This window comes from Pan paniscus, chromosome 3 (genome assembly GCF_029289425.2).
Source record: "Pan paniscus chromosome 3, NHGRI_mPanPan1-v2.0_pri, whole genome shotgun sequence".
Lineage (NCBI taxonomy): Eukaryota > Metazoa > Chordata > Mammalia > Primates > Hominidae > Pan > Pan paniscus.
Window position 1 is genome coordinate 39201990 of NC_073252.2, and position 22204 is coordinate 39224193.

General features: G+C 37.8%; 1 protein-coding gene across 1 annotated transcript in view; it reads right to left on the reverse strand.

Moving 5' to 3' along the window:
* Positions 1 to 22204, reverse strand: part of TMEM156 (transmembrane protein 156) — a 72121-nt gene that overhangs the window by 47541 nt on the left and 2376 nt on the right. Inside the window, exon 2 of the mRNA XM_003832177.5 lies at positions 17647 to 18192. Within this exon, the coding sequence (XP_003832225.3) occupies positions 17647 to 17734 (88 nt within the window). The 5' untranslated portion in view covers positions 17735 to 18192. The remainder of the gene's footprint in view (positions 1 to 17646; positions 18193 to 22204) is intronic.

Genomic DNA, 22204 nt, shown 5'->3' on the forward strand with positions numbered 1-22204 from the left:
GCCATGTATTACAACATCAAAAACAGCACTGTCAAAGTCCATATCATGTCATGAAGAATTTCATAAACTTAATGGAAGAAAGATGATTGACTAACAGATATATAGGCAGGAAGATAATTTTGAATGTAAAGGTTAGGAAGGGCAGGTAGAAGACATTGAGGGGTTTAATGAACCAATGAAATCATCTTCTCCAGTTTCTGTAGATAGAATCACAATAAATTCTGATGTTGCTTTTGTCACACCCCTATGCAAAAATCAGCAAGAGCCAGGTGTGGTAGTTCACACCTGTAATCCCAGCGCTTTGGGAGGCGGAGGTGGGCAGATCACTTGAGGTCAGGAGTTTGAGGCCAGCCTGGCCAACATGGTGAAACCCTGTCTCTAATAAAAATACAAAAATTAGCTGGGCATGGTGGTGTGTACCTGTAATCCAGCTACTTGGGAGGCTGAGGCAGGAGAATCTCTTGAACCCAGGAGGCTGAGGTTGCAGTGAGCAGAGATTGTACCATTGCACTACAGCCTGGGCAGCAAAGTGAGACTCCATCTCAAAAAAAAAAAAAAAAAAAAAATCAGCAAGAATTTCCCAGTAAATAAAATTTTCATCTTTTTTTAAAAAAGAAATAAATAAATGTCTTCTCTTTTTTATGCTTTGAAAAAAATTACATAAAATTGCATTTATCTGTTTGGTCTGTTTCTTGAAAGTCTGGCAGGAATTGCCTGGAAAATCATCTGAAACTAGTGTGAAAATCATCTGAAACAGAGAAGATTAAAAACCATGGACTGAGTTTCTTTAATTGTTGTAAAACTCTTGGGCTTTCCATTGCTTCCTAAGTAAGTTTCCTAGATATGTGTCTTTGTGTTTCAAATTTATTGACATAAATTATTCACAATATCCTCTTATTACATCTTTAATTTTGCTATGTCTATAGTTATATCCCTTTTGAATTTCTAACATTAGTTATTGTACCTTCTCTCATTTTTTTATTATTCAGTTTTGGCAGGCTGAATAAATGTCCCTATCTTAGTTCCTGGAACCTGTAAATATATTACATAACATGGCAAAGTGGAATTAAGGCAGAAGATGGAATTCAGGTTGTTAATTAGCTGATCTTAAAATGAAGAAATTATCCTGGATTATCTGGGTGGATCCAGTGTAATCATGAATGTGGAATTGGGTAGCAGAAGAGTCAATGTCAGAGTGATACAATATGAGAAAGACTCAGCAGGCCATTGCTGGCTTTGAAGATGGAAGGAGGCCACAAGCCAAGCAATTCAGACAGCTTCCAGAAGCTGGAAACAGCCAGAAAATGGATTCTAGTTTAGAGCCTCCAAAAGGAACACAGTCTTACTGATACCTTGATTTTAGCCTGGGGATACCTCTGTTGAATGTCTAACCTACACTGTGAGACAATACATTTGTGTCATTTTAAGCCACTAAGTTTATGATCATTTGTTACAGCATCCCTAAGAAATTAACTGATATGGTTTGGCTGTGTCCCCACCCAAATCTCATCTTGAATTGTAGCTCTCATAACTCCCTCATGTTGTGGGAGGGACCCAGTGGGAGATAATTGAATCACGGGGGCTGTTTCTCCCATACTGTTGTCATGAACAGTCTGGTGAGATCTGATGGTTTTATAAGGGGAAACCCCCTTTTGCTTGGCACTCATTCCCTCTTTGCCTGCCACCAAGTACAAAGTCCTTCCACCTCCACCATGATTATGAGGCCTCCCCAGCCACGTGGAACTGTGAGTCCATTAAACCTCTTTTTTCTTTATAAATGATGTATGTCTTTGTCAGCAGCATGAAAATGGACTAGTACATTAACATATGAATCTTTCCAGTGGTTTATCCATACAAATAGTCCTTTAAAATAACCAGCTTGGCCGGGTGCGGTGGCTCACGCCTGTAATCCAGCACTTTGGGAGGCCAAGGCAGGCAGATCACGAGGTCAGGAGATCAAGATCAGCCTAGCCAACATGGTGAAACCCCGTCTCTACTAAAATACAAAAAATTAGCCAGGCATGTTGGTGTGAGCCTGTAGTCCCAGCTACTCAGGAAGATGAGGCAGGAGAATTGCTTGAACCTGGGAGGCAGAGGTTGCAGTGAGCTGAGATCACATCACTGTACTCCAGGCTGGGCAACACAGCAAGACTCTGCCAAAAAGAAAGAAAGAAAGAAAGAAAGAACCAACTTGTGATTTTATTGATCCTTTCTGTATCTATTCTTTTAAGTTCATTGACTTTTGCTCCTGTGTTTATTATTTCCTGCCTTTACTTTCTGGGTTTATCTTATTGTTCTTTTTCTGATGTTTTAGGTATAAGCATTTAAAGTTATATGTTTTGGTAATATTGCATAAGTTTAAACAGATAGTATTTTTTAATCATTCAGTTACTAGTATTTTCTATTCTCCATTGTAATTTCTTCTCAACTATAGGTTATTTAGAAGTGAATTTTTTAAATTTCCAAATATATTACCTATTTTAAGCTTTCTTTTTGTTACTAGAATCTAATTTAATTTCATTTAGTCAGAGAAGTATATTAAAGATTGTTTGAAATGTATTGAGGCTTGTTTTTATAGTCTGGTATTGTATTAGTCTATTCTCACACTGCTAATAAAGACATACCCAAGACTGGGTAAATTATAAAGGAAAAAGGTGTAATGGACTTAAGTTCCACATGGCTGGGGAGGCCTCACAATCATGGCAGAAGATGAAGGAAGAGCAAAGAGATGTCTTACATGGTGGCAGGCAAGCGAGCTTGTGCAGGGGAACTCCCATTTATAAAACCATCAGATCTCATGAGACTTATTCACTATCACAAGACACAGTATGGGGGAAACCCATACTGATTCAATTACCTCCACCTGGTCCCACCCTTGACAAGTGGGAATTATTACAATTGAAGGTGAGATTTGGGTGGGGACACTGCCAAACCATATCAAGTATGTATTTTTTTTTTTTTTTTGGAGACGGAGTCTCGCTCTGTCACCCAGGCTGGAGTGCAGTGGTGCCATCTCGGCTCACTTCAAGCTCTGCCTCCCAGGTTCACACCATTCTCCTGCCTCAGCCTCCCGAGTAGCTGGGACTACAGGCGTCCGCCACCACGCTTGGCTAATATTTTTTGTATTTTTTTTAGTACAGACGGGGTTTCATCGTGTTGGCCAGGATGGTCTTGATCTCCCGACCCTGTGATCCACCTGCCTCGGCCTCCTAAAGTGCTGGGATTACAGGTGTGAGCCACCGTGCCCAGCCCAAGTATGTATTTTTATTCCCTGAAAAGAATATGTGTTCCAGATGTTGAGTTCAATATTCTAAATACATCCATTAGGTAAAACTAGCTATTTGAATTGTTTGAATTGTCTATATTCCTATTCTTCACATGGTTGTATTTTATAACTGGGAAGTATGTTTAAAATCTCCCACTAAATAATGGATTTATAATTGTCTTTTTAGAGCTATCTTTGTTGAGGCATATAAATTTAGAACTGATGCATATTCTTGTGACTTGAACCTTCTATCCATATATCCTGACCTTCTTTATTGCTAGTAATGATGTTAATCTTAAAATCTTACATCAATACGATGGCATGTGCTTTCTTCAGTTACTGTTTGTTCCGTATATTTTTCTCATCTTTTCATTTTTATCTTAATGCTTTAGATAGGTCTGTTTTAAATGACATATTTCTGGAAATTGCTTTTTTAATCTAGTCTGATAATTTTTTCTTTTTACCTGGATAGATTTGCCCACTTACATTTACTGGGATCATTGGTATATTTAGATTTAATTATATCATATTATTAATGCTTCCTATTTGTACCATGCTTTCTATTGTTTCTTGCCTTTCTGGCTGTTAAATTGATTCAGTGATATTTTTTTTCTCATTCCATTATTTTTCCCTTTAGTTATGTGAGGTTAGATACTATATTTCTATTATTTTAGTAGTTACCTTAGTAATTTTTAACATGCATTCTTAAAGCCTAAAGTCAATCAACAGTTAACCTCTCTCAAACAATACAAGGGTCTTAGAATACTTTAACTCGGATCATCTCCTTCCTGACTTAAATGCTACTTTTATACAGCATTTTAGTTCTATCTTGTTTTTTCACTGACATACAAATTAGTTGAGTTTTTAAATTTTATGCAACTAATATTTTCAGGATTTACTCACATGTTTATAATTGTTGTTGAGGTTTTTTTCCCTGCCATTTCTTCTTGCATCTCTGCCCTTCCTTCTGGGATTACATTCCTTCTGCTAAAGCTAATTATTTAGAAGTTCTTTCACTGAGGGTCTGATGATTGTAAACTCTCTGTGTTGTTGACCTGAAAATATACATCTCACCAATTCTAGGTCAACAAAAATTTTGCCTCAGCACTTTGCAGGCATTTTTCACTGCCTTCTGATTTTCATTGTTGTTTTCAAGAGATGAGCTATCAGACTATTGTTCTTTTAAACTTTTTAAAGACAATCTGCATTTATCCCTGGTTATTTTAAGATCTCTTGGCCGGGCACGGTGGCTCACACCTGTAATCCCAGCACTTTGGGAGGCCAAGGTGGGCGGATCACCTGAGGTCAAGAGTTCGAGACCAGCCGGGCCAACATGGTGAAACCCCATCTCTACTAAAAATACAAAAATTAGCTGGGTGTGGTGGTGGGCACCTGTAATCCCAGCTACTCAGAAGGCTGAGGCAGGAGAATCACTTGAATTTGGGAGGCAAATGTTGCAGTGAGCCAAGATCACGCCACTGCACTCCAGCCTGGGTGACAGAGCGAGACTCCATCTTAAAAAAAAAAAAAAAACCTCTTCAGTTTTCATGCTCTGCAGAATTTCTCATCACTTATTTTGCTTAGGATTTGTTGGGTTTCCTGAATTTGAGGATTTATGTCTTTCAATGATTCTGTAAATTTCTTGGCCATTGTCTCTTCAAATATTGCCTTTACCCTATTCTATTTCTTCTATCCTTTGCAGCTTTGATTAGAAATAGCTCCCTTTGCTTTCCATGTCTCTTAACTTCTGTGCTGTGTTCTAGGTAATTTCTTCAGATCTCTATTCCAGTTCACTAATTCATTATTTAGTTGCATCTAATCTGTTCATTTCATTCCTTGCATTTCTAATTTATTATATTTTTCACAATTAGAACTTCCAGTTGGTTCTTTTTCAAATCTGCCTGGTAACTTTTAATAGTCTTTGTTCTTTGCTCATATTGTTTTTTAGGATCACAAAAAGTGGCAGAGTATTGGATCTCCCCACATATTTGTTTTATATTATTTTTAGGCTGGGGGAATAAACGACTCTGTTTGTCCTCCCTATTAACTTTGTGTGTATGAATTGTTGCTATTTTTGCTATTTTCCCAATCATAGCACCTTACATTTTGTTTTAAACTTCATACATTTTCAGGTGCCTTTCCCCAAGTTTTATTAAGGTATACTTAACTGACAAAAATTATATATATATTTATGGTATACAATGTGATGTTTTGAGATATATATATTGTTAGGTGATTAAATCAAAGCTAATAACATATCCATCACTCACATACCATTTTCGTTTGTGTGTGGTGAGAACATTTACTCTCTTAGCAATTTTCAAGTATATAATCCATTATTATTAGCTATAGTCAATATGCCATACAATAGATCTCCAGAACTTATTCATCTGTCTAAATGAAATTTTGTATCCTTTGACCAACAACTCTCCATTCCCCTCACCCCACCCTGTCGTCCATGGTAAACATCATTCTATTCTTTTCTCTGCCACTGTGAGTTCAACACTTTACGACTCCATATATAGTGAGATCATGTGGCATTTTTCTTTGCCTGGTTTATTTCACTTAGCATAGTATCCCCCAGATTCATTCATATTGTTGCAAATGACAGAATTTTCTTCTTTGTTAAGGTGGAATAGTATTATCTTGTGTATATGTACCATGTTTTCTTTACCCATTTATTCACTGATGGACACTTACATTGATTCCGTATCTGGACTATTGTGAGTAATGCTGCAGTGGATATGGGAGTTCAGAGTGATTCCACATCTGGACTCTTGTGAGTAATGCTGCAGTGGATATGGGAGTTCAGAGATCCTTTGACACACTGATTTCCTTTCCTTCAAATATAACCAGAAGTGGGATTGCTGGGCGATATGGTAGTTCTACTTTTTTTTTAAAGAGACAGGATCTTACTATGTTGCCCAGGCTGCTCTCAAACTCCTGGCTTCCAGCGATCCTCCCAACTCAGCCTCCCAAGTAACTGGGACTACAGGAGCATGTCATTGTGCCTTATTAGTAGTTCTTATTTTGAATTTTTTTTTTTTTTTGAGTTGGAGTCTCACTCTGTTGCCAGGCTGGAGTGAAGTGGCATGATCTCGGCTCACTGCAACCTCCACCTCCTGGGTTCGAGCGATTCTCCTGCTTCAGCCTCCCGAGTAGCTGGGACAACAGACACATGCCACCACGTCCAGCTAATTTTTGGATTTTTAGTAGAGATGGGGCTTCACCATGTTGGCCAGGATGGTCTCGATCTCTTGACCTCATGATATGCCCACCTCAGCCTCCCAAAGCGCTGGGATTTCAGGTGTGAGCCACCACACCCAGCCTAATTTTGAATTTTTTGAGAAGCCCTTATGCTGTCTGTCATAATGGCTGTACTAATTTACATTCCCACAACAGTATACAAGCGTTCCCTTTTCTCCACGTCTTCACCAGCACTTGTTATTTTTGTCTTTTTGATAATAGCCATCTTAGGTGTGAGATGATATTTCACTGTATTTTCACAAAATTTCAATTTGCATTTCCCTGATGATTAGTGATGTTGAGAACTTTTTCATATATGTATTGACCATTTGTACGTCTTCTTTCAAGAAATGTCAGCCTGATGCAGTGGTTGATGCCAATAATCCTAGCACTTTGGGAAGCCAAGATTGGAGGATTGCTTGAGCCCAGGAGTTTGGGACCAGCCTGGGCAACATAGTGAGACCCCATCTCTACAAAAAAAATTTAAAAATTAGCCAGTGTGGTGACCCACACTTGTAGTCTTAGCTACTTGGGGGGCTGAGGTGGGTGGATCGCTTGAGCCCTGGAGGTCAAGAATGCAGTGAGCCATACTACACTCCAGCCTGGGCAACATAGTGAGACCTTGTCTCAAAAAAAAAAAAATGAAAAGAAAAGAAAAGAAAAAAATGAAAAAAGAAAAAAGTAAAAAAGAAATATCTCTTCAGTGTCCTTTGCCCATTTTAAAATCAGGTTATTTTCTTGCTGTTGCATTGTCTGAATTCCTTATATATTTTGGATATTAAACACTTATATATATGGTTTGCAAATATTTTCTCTCATTCCGTAGGTTTCTTTTCACTCAGTTATTTCCTTTGCTATGCAGAAGATTTTTAGTTTGATACAATCTCATTTGTATATGTCTGCTTTTGTTGCCTGTTTTATGGGTCATAACCAAAAAAAAATTGCCCAGAACAACGTCATAGATATTTTTCCCTATGTTTCCTTCTAGTAGTTTTACAGTTTAGGTCTTCAAGTCTTTAATCCATTCTGAATTGGTTTTTGTACATGGTGTGAAATGAGTCTAATTACTTTCTTCTGTGCTTACTCATACTTTTTGATGTAATAGTTTATGTACTGAAACAAACTAAATATTTTCTATTTTATATCCCATGATTCCAATATCTGAATTCTTTGAAGATCCGATTCTGCTGTTTGTTGTTTCTGTTGATTCTTGTCCATTGAGTCTTCATGTGTTTTATGATTTTTGATAATAGCTATTGTTCCTTGGAATTTTACTTTGGGAAATTATTTGAGGAATGGTGTAAAGATGTTTTCCTCCAGAGAGGATTGGTGTTTTCCTCTGGTGAGTGTCTAATGGCACCATTAACCCAAAGTGACTTTAACAACATTCCTGGATTGGACTTTTCACATGTCACAGGTAATGATTCTCAACATCCAAGTTATGGCCAGCTGTGTTTACAAACTCTCAAAGGACTCTTCTGTCTTTCTCCACCCATAGCCAAAGTGAAGACAGACAAATTTCCTCAAAACCAGACATAATTTTTGCTAGATTACTGTTTTATGGAGCATATCACTTTTTAGTATCTCAGTCATATCTCAGTCTTATACTTTGCCTTCTGTCTCCTGACATATGACCCAGTAAAACTGAAATTCCAGGCCACCAGAGATTTGCAGATGCTCCTGAGGCACTAATTTGTTCACTCTTGCTTACCCATGTGTATTTATAATTCCTACTCATTTTCTGCCTCCAAGAAGTCTTATTGTCTTACCAGTTCAACTCTACATTTCTAAAGTTTTAAATACATTTTATTTCACATTTTTAGATATTTTGTGCCAGGAGTATTTTTCAGGGTATGACTGCAAGAAAAGAAATCTCAACTATCCGTTGACCTCTACAAATAAGTAAAAACTTACATTAAAATCTTCATTATTTGACAGATAGTAGGCACACCAGAGGCTACTCTAGGTCAACTCACATTTTCCCAAGACCTCATTAACTAGTTGTCAGGGAACTTTGGAAGAAATGTAGATTATTTCTTTGACTATACATGTTCTAAGTGTTATTGATTCAGTATATTAAATATAAACTAGAGAAAATGAGAATTTTTGCTACTAGAAATATTGCTAGTACAACCACTTTAGAGAAACATTTGGCAGCTTCTTGTAAAATTAAACATACCCAGTGAAATGGACTAACCGTTTGTGTACACCTAAAATTCCAATATGATGGTATTTGAAGGTGGGGTCTGTGGGAGGTAATTAGGTCATGAGAGTGGAGAGCTAATGGATGGGATAAGTGCCCTTGTAAGAAGAGACCAGAGAGGTAACTAGTTCTCTTTCCATCCTGTAAGAATACAAAGAAAAGTCAGCATTCTGCAACCCGGAAGAGGACCCCCATCAGAATCAACCATGCTGGCATACTGATCTTGGACTTCCAACCTCCAGAACTGTGAAGGCTGTTGTTTACAAGCTACTCCGTCTACAGCACTTTGTTACAGCAGCCCAAGCTGACTAAGACACCCAGGTATTCCACAACTAGAGCATTACTGAATAGAAATGAAAACATATACTGACACAAACATTTGTACAATAATATTCATAGCAGCATATTTATAATAGCCCAAACTTGAAATAACCCAGTAGATAAAGGGACAAATGTTGTGTATTTATATGATGGAGTACTTTGCAACAAAAAGATAGGAGCTACTGAATCACTCAGCATGGATGAATCTCAAAAACATGCTAAGTAAAGAACCCAGACCAGGCCAGGCACGGTGGTTCACGACTGTAATCCCAGCACAGTGGGAGGCCAAGGTGGGCGAATCACTTGAGGTCAGGAGTTCAAGACTAGCCTGGCCAACTTGGTGAAACCCATCTCTACTAAAAATACAAAAAATAAAAATAAAAAAATCCAGGCATGGTGTGGGCACCTGTAGTCCCAGCTACGCAGGAGGCTGAGGCAGGAGAATCACTTGAACCCAGGACGCAGAGGTTGCAGTGAGCCAAGATAGCACCACTGCACTCCAGCCTGGGTGACAGAGTGAGACTCCGTCTAAAAAATGAAAAATAAAAATAAAAAAAGAAGCCAGACCAAAAATATTTACTGTGTGATGAGTCCATTTACACAAAATAAAAGAAGAGACAAAACCAATTTATGGTGACACAGGTCAGATGTTGCCTTGGGGATGCTGGAGGAGATTTGAAAGGAAAGAGCCAGAGGAATCTTTTGTTTGTTTATTTATTTGTTTGTTTTTTGAGATAGAGTCTCGCTGTTCCGCCCAGGCTGCCATGAAGTGGCACCATCTTGGCTCACTGCAACCTCCGCCCCCTGGGTTCAAGTGATTTTCCTGCCTCAGCCTCCAGAGTAGCTGGGAATATAGACGCATGCCACCACACCCAGCTAATTTTTGTATTTTTAGTAGAGACGTGGTTTCACCATGTTGGCAGGCTGGTCTCTAATTCCTGACATCCTGTGATCTGCCTACCTTGGCCTCCCAAAGTGCTGGGATTACAGGCATGAGCCACCATGCCCAGCCGAGCCAGAGGAATCTTTACTGGGGAGATGTAAATCTGTATCTGGTATGTGATAGTAGTTACATAGGTGCACACAAATGTCAAAATTCATGAAACTGAACACTTAAGATCTTTCCATAAAGAAAATGTGGTATTATATACACCATGGAATACTATGCAGCCATGAAAAAGAAAGAGATCATGTCCTTTGCAGAAACATAGATGGAGCTGGAGGCCATTATCCTTAGCAAAATAACACAGGAACAGAAAACCAAGTATCACATGTTCTCAATTATAAGTGGGAGCTAAATGATGAGAACACATAGAGGGGAACAACAGACACTGGGGCCTACCAGAGGGTAGAGGGTGGAAGGAGAGAGAAGATCAGGAAAAATAACTAATGGGTACTAGGCTCAATACCTAGATGATGAAATCATCTGTACAACAAACCCCAGTGACATGCATTTACCTATATAACAAACCTGCACATGTAGGCCTGAGCTTAAAATAAAAGTTTTTTAAAAAACATCTTTCCATTTTATCGTATGTAAATTATGCCTGTTAAAAACATAGTCGATTATTTCTAAAAATCTTTCACATTATTAGTTATTCTATAGCATAATTCAGCAATTTAAAAATATTAGCTGTCAGGATAGGAGAAACCTTATGGTTTAGCTGCCTAATTTACAGAGACATTCATTAACATATGATGTTTTCCTTTGGTCACAGGTCTGCCTTCTTTAACAGTTGGAATAGGCCGGGTGCGGTGGCTCATGCCTGTAATCCCAGCACTTTGGGAGGCTGAGGTGGGCAGATTGCCTAAGCTCGGGAGTTTGAAACCAGCCTGGATAACATGGCAAAACCCTGTCTCTACTAAAAATACAAAAAATTAGCTGGGCGTGGTGGGGGCGCCTGTAATCCCAGCTACTTGGCAGGCTGAGGCAGAAGAATCGCTTGAACGTGGGAGGCGGAGGCTGCAGTGAGCTGAGATCGCACCACTGCACTCCAGCCTGGGTGACAGAGCAAGACTGTCTCAAAAAAAAAAAAAAAAAAAAAAGATTGGAATAAACTCAAAAAGATTATCCACTTCAATAGCAAAAACTAGATTATATTTCAATTTGGAGGCCAATCATTGAAGGCTCTCTGGTAATATTGAGCAGAAAAGAGGGAAAAACATATCATATTGTGTATGGGTGATATATCTGTAGTGTCAGCCAGATCAGGAGCAAGGGACTACGGATTTATTCATAGGATATTTGGGAAAGACCATTTGAAATGTTTGCTGGAGGCAGGGAGCAAAGTTTGGGATAACTTTCGACATACCATAGCAATATTTGAAAGGCAGGTTTGAGACATAGGAGACTGCTCATTTTACTTGTCAAAATAAGAGAAGCAAATGAATATTATGAAATTCCCTGTAGATAAAGAAAATGGCAGGAAAATGACTCAGGGTAAAAAGACACATACCTTTCAAGTAAAATATTCTGCAAAATAAATTTCACACGCTAGCACAACTTAAAATCTCTAGGTTTGTGATGAAATTTAATCTTTCAAAAATATGAGGATAACACTTGGCCTGCCTAAATCACAAGATGTTTGTGAATGTCAGATCAGAAATGCCTCCTTCAAGGTTTTCTTTTGATTTCCTTAACAGTATGATTCAGCAAGTTTGCTCCCTCAACAGATATTCATTGAGTGCCCTTAATATGACAGACACTCTCCTAATTGCTTGAAACACATCAGTGAACAAAGCAGACAAAACCTCGGTTTCATGGAGCTTACATTCTATTTGGAGAAATCAGATAATTTTAAAAAATGCATAATAAATAAATCATATAGGTGATAAAATATAAGTGATAGGAGAAAAGAAACAGAACAGTGTAAGGGGAAGATATATCACCATATGAATGTTTTAGAGAAAGTCTTTTTTTTCTATTAAAGCAAAAAAGATATGCTACTCAGGAGGCTGAGGTGGGAGGATCACTTGAACCCAGGAATTGGAGTCCAGCCTGGGCCATAAAGCAAGACCCTGTCTCTCTTAAAAAATTTTTTAAAAAAATTAAAAAGCAAAAGAGATATACTAAGGGAGCATTTATCCACCAAAACAATGAGACAAGCAGTTAGAAAGCACCCTAAGCAAGGATTGTTGGTAGGTATTGCAACCTAACAGATTAGAGAATAAAGCCAGTTCTGTCAAAGTGATGAAAAGCGTTATATTTAACACATTTTTTTGCCAACACCTAGTGCCTAAAATATATACATGAAAATATTGTGTCCATTAGTGGCCATTTTAAAATTGTAATGATTCAGAAAATTCAATAAGAAACAAAATCTGGCTGGGTGTGGTGGCTCACACCTGTAATCCCAACACTCTGGGAGGCTGAGGCGGGTGGATCACTTGAGATCAGGAGTTCAAGACCAGCCTGGCCAACATAGCAAAGCCCCATCCCTACTAAAAATACAAAAATTAGCTGGACATGGTGGTGCGTGCCTGTAGTCCCAGCTACTCGGGAGGCTGAGGCAGGAAAATGGCTTGAACCCTGGGGTTGGAGGTTGCAGTGAGCCGAGATCACGCCACTGCACTCCAGCCTGGGTGACAAAGTAAGCTGTTGTCTCAAAAATAAATAAATAAATAAAAATTTTTAAAAAGAAGCAAAATCTTACCACAAAGTACATTTATCCGTCTAGTTTTATTCCTTCTTTCTAAAGATTTTCAGAACATTCTCTCTTGAGAATGATGCTGCGCCATGAATGAATAGAAATATTTGATACATTACAGTGAATTATGATTTTGTAAAATATATGTCAAAGTACTTGGCATATTACTGGCACATGTAAATGTATTTGTTAAAATAAAAAAAATTGTTTAAATAGTCATAAGGCCTTATTGGGGATTACTGATTAAATATTTATGAATAAGAAAAAGAGCATTCATTTTTGAGAACTAGAATAACACTTTCAGGAAATTAATTGCAATTACCCTTGATGTGGTGGTCATTATAATATAGACTTAAACACTGTGAACATATGCTCATATTATGTCAGTGTATCCTATAGTTCCTTTATCCTTTGTTTTCTTCAATTTCACTGTTCATTATACCACCATTTCCATCACAAAGCGTGAAATAGAAGGGGAAATGAAAGCTGGTAAACAGAGTTTATGTCAGTTTGGCTCTTAAAAGAAAGTGAGGAAGTCAAAACAGTTAGATAAAATTAGGTCTGAGGTGTTTTCATTTATACTATTCCTATTTTTTTTTTTTTTTTTTTTTGAGACGGAGTCTTGCTCTTGCACTCAGTGCAATGGGGTGATCTCAGCTCACTGCAACCTCTGCCTCCCAAGCTCAAGCGATTCTCCTGCCTCAGCCTCCAGAGTAGCTGGGATTACAGGCACACACCACCACCATGCCCAGCTAATTTTCCTTTTTCTTTCTGTCTTTTTTTTTTTTTTTTTTTTTTTTGAGAAGAAGTCTCGCTTTGTCCACAAGGCTGGAGTGCAGTGGCGTAATCTCGGCTCACTGCAACCTCCACCTCCCGGATTCAAGTGATTCTCCTGTCTCAGCCTCCAGAGTAGCTGGGATGACAGGTGTGCACTGCCATGCCTGGCTAATTTTTAGTTTTTTAGTAGAGACAGGGTTTCACCATTTTGGCCAGGCCAGTCTTAAACTCCTGACCTCAAGTGATCCACCCAGCTTGGCCTCCCAAAGTACTGCAATTACACCGCGCCTGGCCCCAGCTAGTTTTTTGTATTTTTAATAGAGAGGGGGTTTCACCATGTTGGTCAGGCTGGTCTCGAACTCCTGACCTCAGGTGATCCACCCGCCTCGGCCTCCCAAAGTTCTGGGATTACAGGCGTGAGCCACCGCACCCAGCCTCATCTGTGCTATTCCTATCCTGTATTGCCACAGATCACTGGGAGTACACTTGTGTGACTCAGTGCAATTGCCACTTTCAGGAACTATTGATATACTGATATGAGAATATTTTATTTAATAATCGTCATCATTTCTTCTCTTGAAAAGTGCTTTTGCAAACAGGTAAGAAGGAAAACTAGGTGATCATTTGAACTCTGACAATTATTTATTTCTCTTTGCAAATGGAAATACAAGGAACGTCCTCCCAAAGACTGACGTGGAAGCAATATTTATGTTTCCATTGCATCTTGTTTACATCCCTGTTTTAGTTAATTCCTGTATTTTATTTAGTTGTTTGCCAGTCAGTTGTCCTCCCGACTAAAAACTCCTTGATGGAAGAGTTGCCTTTCCTTTTTGTAGCCCCAGGTTTCTAGCACAGGTGAAAGAATAAATAAATAAAAGATCACTGGGATTTACATGAGGGTTAACCAAGTTCTCTCTTAAACACTGTAAGTCCAACAAAAACAGGTTGGAAAGTTTCTTATTTGGGAGTAAGCTAGCTCCCTTAATTGCAAGAAGCTCTGAATCAAAATATATCCACCACTCCCTTTTGTATCTCCATTATCTACATGTAATATAAATGCATCAAACCATTATATTAACTACTATATCTTAGCTGCCTTTCAAATAAATGGAAAGGTTAAAAAACACTGCTGTAAAATAGGTTATCTTGCTAATAGTGCATACCCAATGCAAACCCATTAAAAGTCTCACACAGTGTTGAAGTAGCTCCCTTTTTTGGTAAAGTTAGACTAAATAGCTTATACTGTGTAACTGTGATAATGGAATATTCCTACTAATAATTACTCAGAGACTCAGATACATTCTTGATGAAAAATGATCAAACAAGTTGCTTTATTTTTAACTTAGGACTTCAGAGGGCTTATTATTTCGAAATCAAATCTATTAAACATCATGAGTATATTATTCCTCATTAAGATTCCTTTTGAATTCATTTCACATGTTAAAGACAGGGTATCAGTGAATAATTTATAAGTAAAAATTATTTTATAATATTTATCTTAGAAATTAAAGTGAATAGAACATGAGAAAAAATGAAAAAAAAGGACAAGAAACGAATGGAGTAAGACTAGGCAGGGGAATTTCACAAGGTTAATTGCAGCACTTCTAGAGCACTCTTAGCTTACTATCAAATAATTTTACTAGCTATTTTATTTAGCATTAGTTGTCAATTTAACTCATTTCATAGGTCAACTATTATTGTGATTAAGAACTAATTTTTAAAAACCAAGACAATTATGTCCAAGTTTTCTTCATTTAATCATTATGGGACTATATTAAATGAGGCTATAAAAAGATGTTACTGGTGATCCATAAACCATTAGAAACAAATAATGGTTTTTATTATTATTATTTTATTATTATTACACAATTGCATGTGTATAACATTTTGCCTAGTAATCAACTTTTTGTTTATGGCAGCTCTGTGCAAAATTCCTTCTACCACTAAATAATGTAAAAGAAGACAGTGGTTTTTGAACATTTTTGTTTGTTGGCCCCAAGTAGGGTTCCTTTGAAGCAAAATTCCCCAATAAATCCACCTGAGTGTGGTGGTATGTGCCTGTAGTCCCAGCTGCTTGGGGACTGAGGCAGGAGGATGGCTTGAGCCCAGGAGTCAGCCTAGGCAACACAGCAAGACCCTGTCTCTTAAAAAAAAAAAAATCCATCAACCCAGAAAGAGTTTGGAGTATTATCTATGCTGTTCTTGGACCAGGAGAAGAGAAACAGCCATTTTAAGTTTGGGAAGGCAGTAAAGGTAGTATTGGGAGCTGATATAACCAGTTTTGAAAGCAAGAGAACAAACATCATTATAAATGATGGTTGATTATTGACAAGATGAAGAAGAACTGACACATTACTATTAGGCCAAGGAAGTTTGGCTAAGATGGATTTTATGAGAGCTCTTTCTTCTACCTACCAATAGAAGGGGCTCCCATCTGTCCCCCACTAAGAATTTCTCTGTGCTTCATCTATCGTCTTTCTGCTCACCACTGCCCCAGAAGGCCATGCTTCTCACTTTGAGAAACAAAAACTAAAAGAACTACATGTCTGCCCCAAAATGAAAACCTTTAACATGCTCCTGTAGTCACCAGTTCTCATAAAATACTAACCAATAGTTAATTAAGTCATTTTTGGGATGATTACCTGGTTTTTATTAGATCCAACCTGATTTTTAAGAGGTGCTAGGTGTAGATCGATAGCTAGCTAGCTAGATAGATAGATAGATAGATAGAACCTACTCCGGATAACTATTAAATGAGCTTACTCTCAGCCCACAATATCTTAAAAATAGATTATCTTTATTCTAACTATTGTTTTATAACACATTTTCACCCAGTGGAATCAAGCACTGAAAATATGTGCTATGATTGCTTCATCTAAGTAACATAATGCCAGAAAACCAAATTGTAGTCATAGTGTTTATTTAGCAAAAATATTTTTAACTCGCTACTTAGCATCATGTAAATGCAACATCAAATAATCACTGAAATATGTCATCAAATATAATTAGCAAAAATATTTTTATCTGGCTATTTAGCATTACATATATGCAACAATAAATATTCATTGCAGCAAATAATCAAATATGAGTTTTTCTCTGATTTTAATCAAATTCATATAAAGACTATTTAATGATAGAATACAGCCTTTTCTTTTCACCTTTTCTTCTTATTAAATGCTAGGGAGCACAATTACCATCTGAACCTCACATTAATAAATTTTCAAGTCCTTTGCTAACATCAAAATAGTTTAAATTTATGCCTATTTATTTTCCTAATCTAGGTTTCAGCAATTATATCACAATTTTCTGAAACGTTCACAAAGTTAATTTTGTTCCATTTTTCTCCAGTTACAAATACATACACACACATCTGTTTAAATTTCCACTCACCTTATTTTGATTGTATTTTCAAAATATATAAACGCTTTTTCTTGTCAAAAGGTGACAGTAAGTTATCTGTGTGAAATAGTTGCAGTAAAGGGAATTCTAGCATTTTTAACACAATAAATATCACTTTCTTCATTAAAGAATTCCAAAATGTAAAAAGCATACTTAAAGCTGCTTTGGGCCAGGCACAGTGGCACAAGCCTGTAATCTCAGCATTTTGGGAGGCCGAGGTGGGTGGATCACAAGGTCAGGAGTTCAAGACCAGTTTGGCCAACATGGTGAAACCGTGTGTCTACTAAAAATACAAAAATTAGCCAGGCATGGTGGTGGGCACCTGTAATCCCAGCTACTCGGAAGGCTGAGGCAGGAGAATTGCTTGAATCCAGCAGGCAGAGGTTGCAGTGAGCCAAGATTAGGCCATTGCACTCTAGCCTGAGCGACAGAGACTCCATCTCAAAAAAAAAAAAAAAAAAACTAAAAAAAAACTGCTTTGAAGAAAGTGTTTCAAAGAGCAAAATCATGATGCAATTATTGTAATCTCAATGTCTGAAATCTAGACTACAGATTTTAAATATTTTCATTTTTAGGTATGCTATGATAATTAAGTACTATGAATTAGGTTACTGTACTATATAACAGTCAACTAAAATTGCAATCTTGTTTTATTTTATTAGTTTTTCAGATCTAGAACTTCAGCCTATGCAGCATGTGTCCAAAAAGAGGATCTTTTCTGTAACCACTAGCTGACACTAATTTTTTTAAATTAAGAAAGGAAAGCTAGATTACAATTATATACTCACCTTTCGGTGTCTTGAAATATTCCGGCAAAATTAAAATGAATGTGATCACTATTGCCACAAATAATTTAAGGAGGGCTGTTTTTGTCATGTCTCTTCACATGACACAAATGTGTTCCCTTGCAGTACATTCATGGTATGTTGCTTCCTGCTTTAAGTTTATCTCTGCAGCACTTTAGGTTAATGCAGTTCACCTCATACTCACTTCCTTTTGAGTAAGACTTAAAAAAAAAAAAAAGGTCTTGAACTGAGACTTCACTTTTGAGTCACTTTCCATTAAAAAAAAAAACTACCCCCCAAATAAGCACTTTCAGACCATTTATTTGTCTTTCTAAGCAAGAAAGGTAAATAAATGATCTCGAGAGCAAGGGGATCTTCTCCCCACCCAATTTATAAGTATAAACCCACAGTATACTCACAAAAATAAAACGGTGGGCTGGGCGAAGTGGCTCACATCTGTAATCCCAGCACTTTGGGAGGCCAAGGCAGAAGGATCACTTGAGTTCAGGAGTTTGAGTCCAGACTGGTCAATAGAGCAAGACTTCTTCTCTACAAAAATAATTTTAATATAGCTAGGTGTGGTGGTGCACTCCTGTAGTCCCAGCTACTCAGGAAGCTGAGGATCACTTGAACCCAGAAATTTGAGACTGCAGTGAGCCATGACAGGCCACTGCACTCCAGCCTGGGTGACAGAGTGAGATCCCTTCTCAAGAGAGAAAGAAATAAAAGGGTGAATGTCAGTCATGTCTAGGTTGCATGGACACGACTCATTCATTTACTTATTAAATGATTGTCGATCCTGTTTGGTGCCAGGTGCTGTGCTGAATTCTGGTGTTCAGAAAATAGTACATCTAGAAGATAGAAACATTTTAACCATTGCCAATTTAAAAGGAAAAAAAAGTATTGTTTAATTTGCATTTGTTTGGTTGATAGTAATTCTAAACATTTTTAATATTTGCTGGCAATTTGAATTTCTTTTGTTAATTGCATGTTCATGTCTTTTATTGCAGCATTTATATCCTTCCTGTTGATCTATAAGACTTTTTTCTCTACTGGGAATATGAAATCTTTGCATATGTTTTGCAAACATTTTTCCCAGGTTGTCATTTGCCTTTTCATTTTGTATATGGTGGGAGTTTTTCCACCCAACTATTTTGTAACAGATTATAAAACACGTACCTAAAAGTTTTATGCAGAGAAACACAGTTCTTCATTGTATTTCTAATATTACACGAAATAATGTATAGTTTATCAATTTAATCATTTATTCTTTTGTTTTTGTTTTTTGTTTTTTGAAACGGAGTCTCAATCTGTCTCCAGGCTGGAGTGCAGTGGTGCAATCTTGGCTCACTGCAACCTCTGCCTCCCAGATCCAAGTGATCCTCCTGCCTCAGCCTCCTGAGTAGCTGAGACTACAGGCATGCACCACCACGCCCAGCTAATGTTTTGTATTTTTAGTAGAGACAGGGTTTCACCATGTTAGCCAGGATGGGCTCGATCTATTGACCTCGTGATCTGCCCACCTCAGCCTCCCAAAGTGCTGCAGTTACAGGCGTGAGCCACCAAGCCCGGTCTCATTTATTCTTAAATACAAAGTTTACTTGCAGCCTGATTTTGGCTCCCTGAAATGCACCAAAACTCGGTCATCTCCCTTGAAGTGGCAACATCTGACTCTCTAACATCCTGTTAGGGTTGATGATAATACTAATGGCCCACATCTCCATAGTTTTGTTTTACAATTTCCAAAGCACTTTTACAAATATTAGATTATTTTTTAAAAACACAAATATTAGATTATAAAGGGGATTCTAGGAACTGCTAGAAATGGCTACAAATCTGCAATTACTTACCCACTGCAAGCTTCTCCTTCCTATTTCAGTGAAGGAATAAGAGATTAACAAATCTCAAACACAAGAGGTTGTTGCTACTACGCTAGTGTTTAACTTTCCTAAGTCTTATATTTCATATCTGAGATCCAGGTTCTCAAAAATACTTTAATGTGTTTATATTTCTAATCAAGACCAAACGTCTTAATTAAATAATTATGCATTCTGTGTTAGATAGAAATGTTTAAAATTGAGAGGATCTTTGATATCAAGGAGGTGCTCTACCCTAGGAAAGCAAAAGCAATATACTTTTTAGAAAATTATAAATAGCAGCCTTAAAAAGGATAGTTTAAATTTAACTTCTACATATTTATTAATATACAAAATATATGCTTTTATATACTTTATATGAATAATTTTTTTTCCTGGTTGAAACTGTCCTCTATCCCTTCACTATATTCTGTGGAAAGGTCTTTATTGGATCAACAGCAGCAGCAACAATCGATGGCATTTACTGAACATTTACTATGTGCTACTGCAGTGTTGAATGTTTTGTATGAATTATTTTATCCAATTCCCCAGCAACTCTCTCAGGGAGTTGCTGTTATTCCAATTGGATAGACAAAGAATATGGGGTATAGCAAAGTCAAGTAAGGGCTCAAAAGTCACATAGTTAATAAAGGGTGAAGCTAGGTGTCAAACCTAGCTCTCAACCCAACACTCCATTATACCTCCACTGTCAGACTGTGTGGGAACATTTGTCAAGAAGGGCCACTTATAAAATAATAATCATAGCAAACACCAATACAGTTTTTACTATGTGCCTGATGCTGCACTAACCCAGGGTTTCTCACTGGTGGCACTATTGATATTTTGGGACAGGTCATTCTGTGTTGTGCGGGATATCCTGTACATTGTAGGATGTTCAACAGCTGGTTCCAGTAGCAGCCCTCTCCACCCCAGTTTTTATTTTTTTAATTAAAAAAAACAAAATTAAGAGACAGGGTCTCTATCCCTTATGCTGGAGTGCACTGGCATGATCACGGCTCGCTGTAGCCTCGAACTCCCAGGCCCAAGCAATCCTCCCACCTCAGCCTCCTGAATAGTTGGGACGATAAGCATGTGCCACCGGGCTTGGCTAATTTTAAATTTTTGTAGAGATGGGGCCTCACTATATTACCCAGGCTGGTCTCAAAACCCTGGCCTCAAGCAATCATCCCACCTCAACCTCCCAAAGCGCTGAGATTATAGGCATGAACACCACACCTGGCCTCCCCACCCCAGTTTTGACAAACAAAAGAAAAAAAATGTTTCCAGATATTGTCAGATGTCCCTGGGGTGACAAAATAGCTCCCAGCTGAGAACCACTGCATGAAACGCTTCACTTATATTAGATCATTAAAAAAAATTTTTTTTATTTCCATAGATTTTTGGGGAACAGGTTATATGAGTAAGTTCTTTAGTGGTGATTTGTGAAATTTTGGTGCACCCATCATCTGAGCAGTAAACACTGAACCTAATTTGTAACATTTAATTGTTGTAACCACCTTATGAAATAGTTACTATCATTATTTCCATGTTAGTCACTTCAGGCCAGTTCTATTCTAGGTAACCTAATCAGCCAGAAAGTAAACTTAAAAGACAATCCATAACCTGGATCAGCCTAATTACTTATTTTTCTTTTCTTTTTTTTTATTTTTGAGACAGGGTCTCGCTCTTTTGCCCAGGCTGGAGTGCAGTGGCACAAGCAAGGCTCACTGCAGCCTCAACCTCCTGGGCTCAAGCAATCCTCCCAACTCGGCTTCCTGAGTAGCTGAGACTACAGGCACACATCACCAGGCCCAGCTAATTTTTGTATTTTTTATTTTGTATTTATTTAGTATTTGTATTTGTATTTTAGAGAAGGGGTTTCGCCATGTTGGCCAGGCTGGTCTCAAGCTCCTAGGCGCAAGTGATCCACTCAGCCTCCCAAAATGCTGGGATTACAGGCGTGAGCCACCGTGCTTGGCCCCTAATTACCCCTAATTGTGTTACTGGCAGATAATCATCTACTTTGGCAACACAGCAATTCTTAGATTAACACATTTTTGTGGGGAAAAATAATCTCTTTTTAACAAGGTCTACCTGAGTATGGAGAGGGTCCCCGGAAATTCCAGTATCCTCATTCATTTTGTGGTCCATTCAAAAAATATTTACCCAACACTAACAAGACACTAGGCAGCGTCCTGAACGCTGGAGATCTAGCAGCAAGCAGGCAAGGTTCTCGCGCTCACATTCTAGTGAGAGCATACATTCCAATGAGAGAGAGTAATTAAGTAAATAATAATTTATTTTCAGTTATTGTGGGTGTCCTGAAAAAAAAATCGGGCAAAGTATGAGGGTGAGATGTGCCAGCAGAAAGTTGGGCAGGGCACATGTTGGTTTAAATAAGGATGTTAATGAAGGCCTTGTCATTAATACAACACTTGGGAAAAGGCAAAACCACAGAGACAGAAAATAGATCAGTGGTTGCCAGAGGCTGGAGGCAGAGGGAGGGGTTAATGACAAAGGGACATAAGGGAATTTTTAGGGTGATGGAAATGTTCTATATCTTGATCATGGTGGTGATTATACAACTGTGTGTTAGTCAAAATTCTAGAACTGTACCCTAAAAAAGATGTACATCATTTACTGTATATAAATTATAATTTAATAAACATAATTCTGTCTCTCTCCACTCACACAGCCTGTTTGCT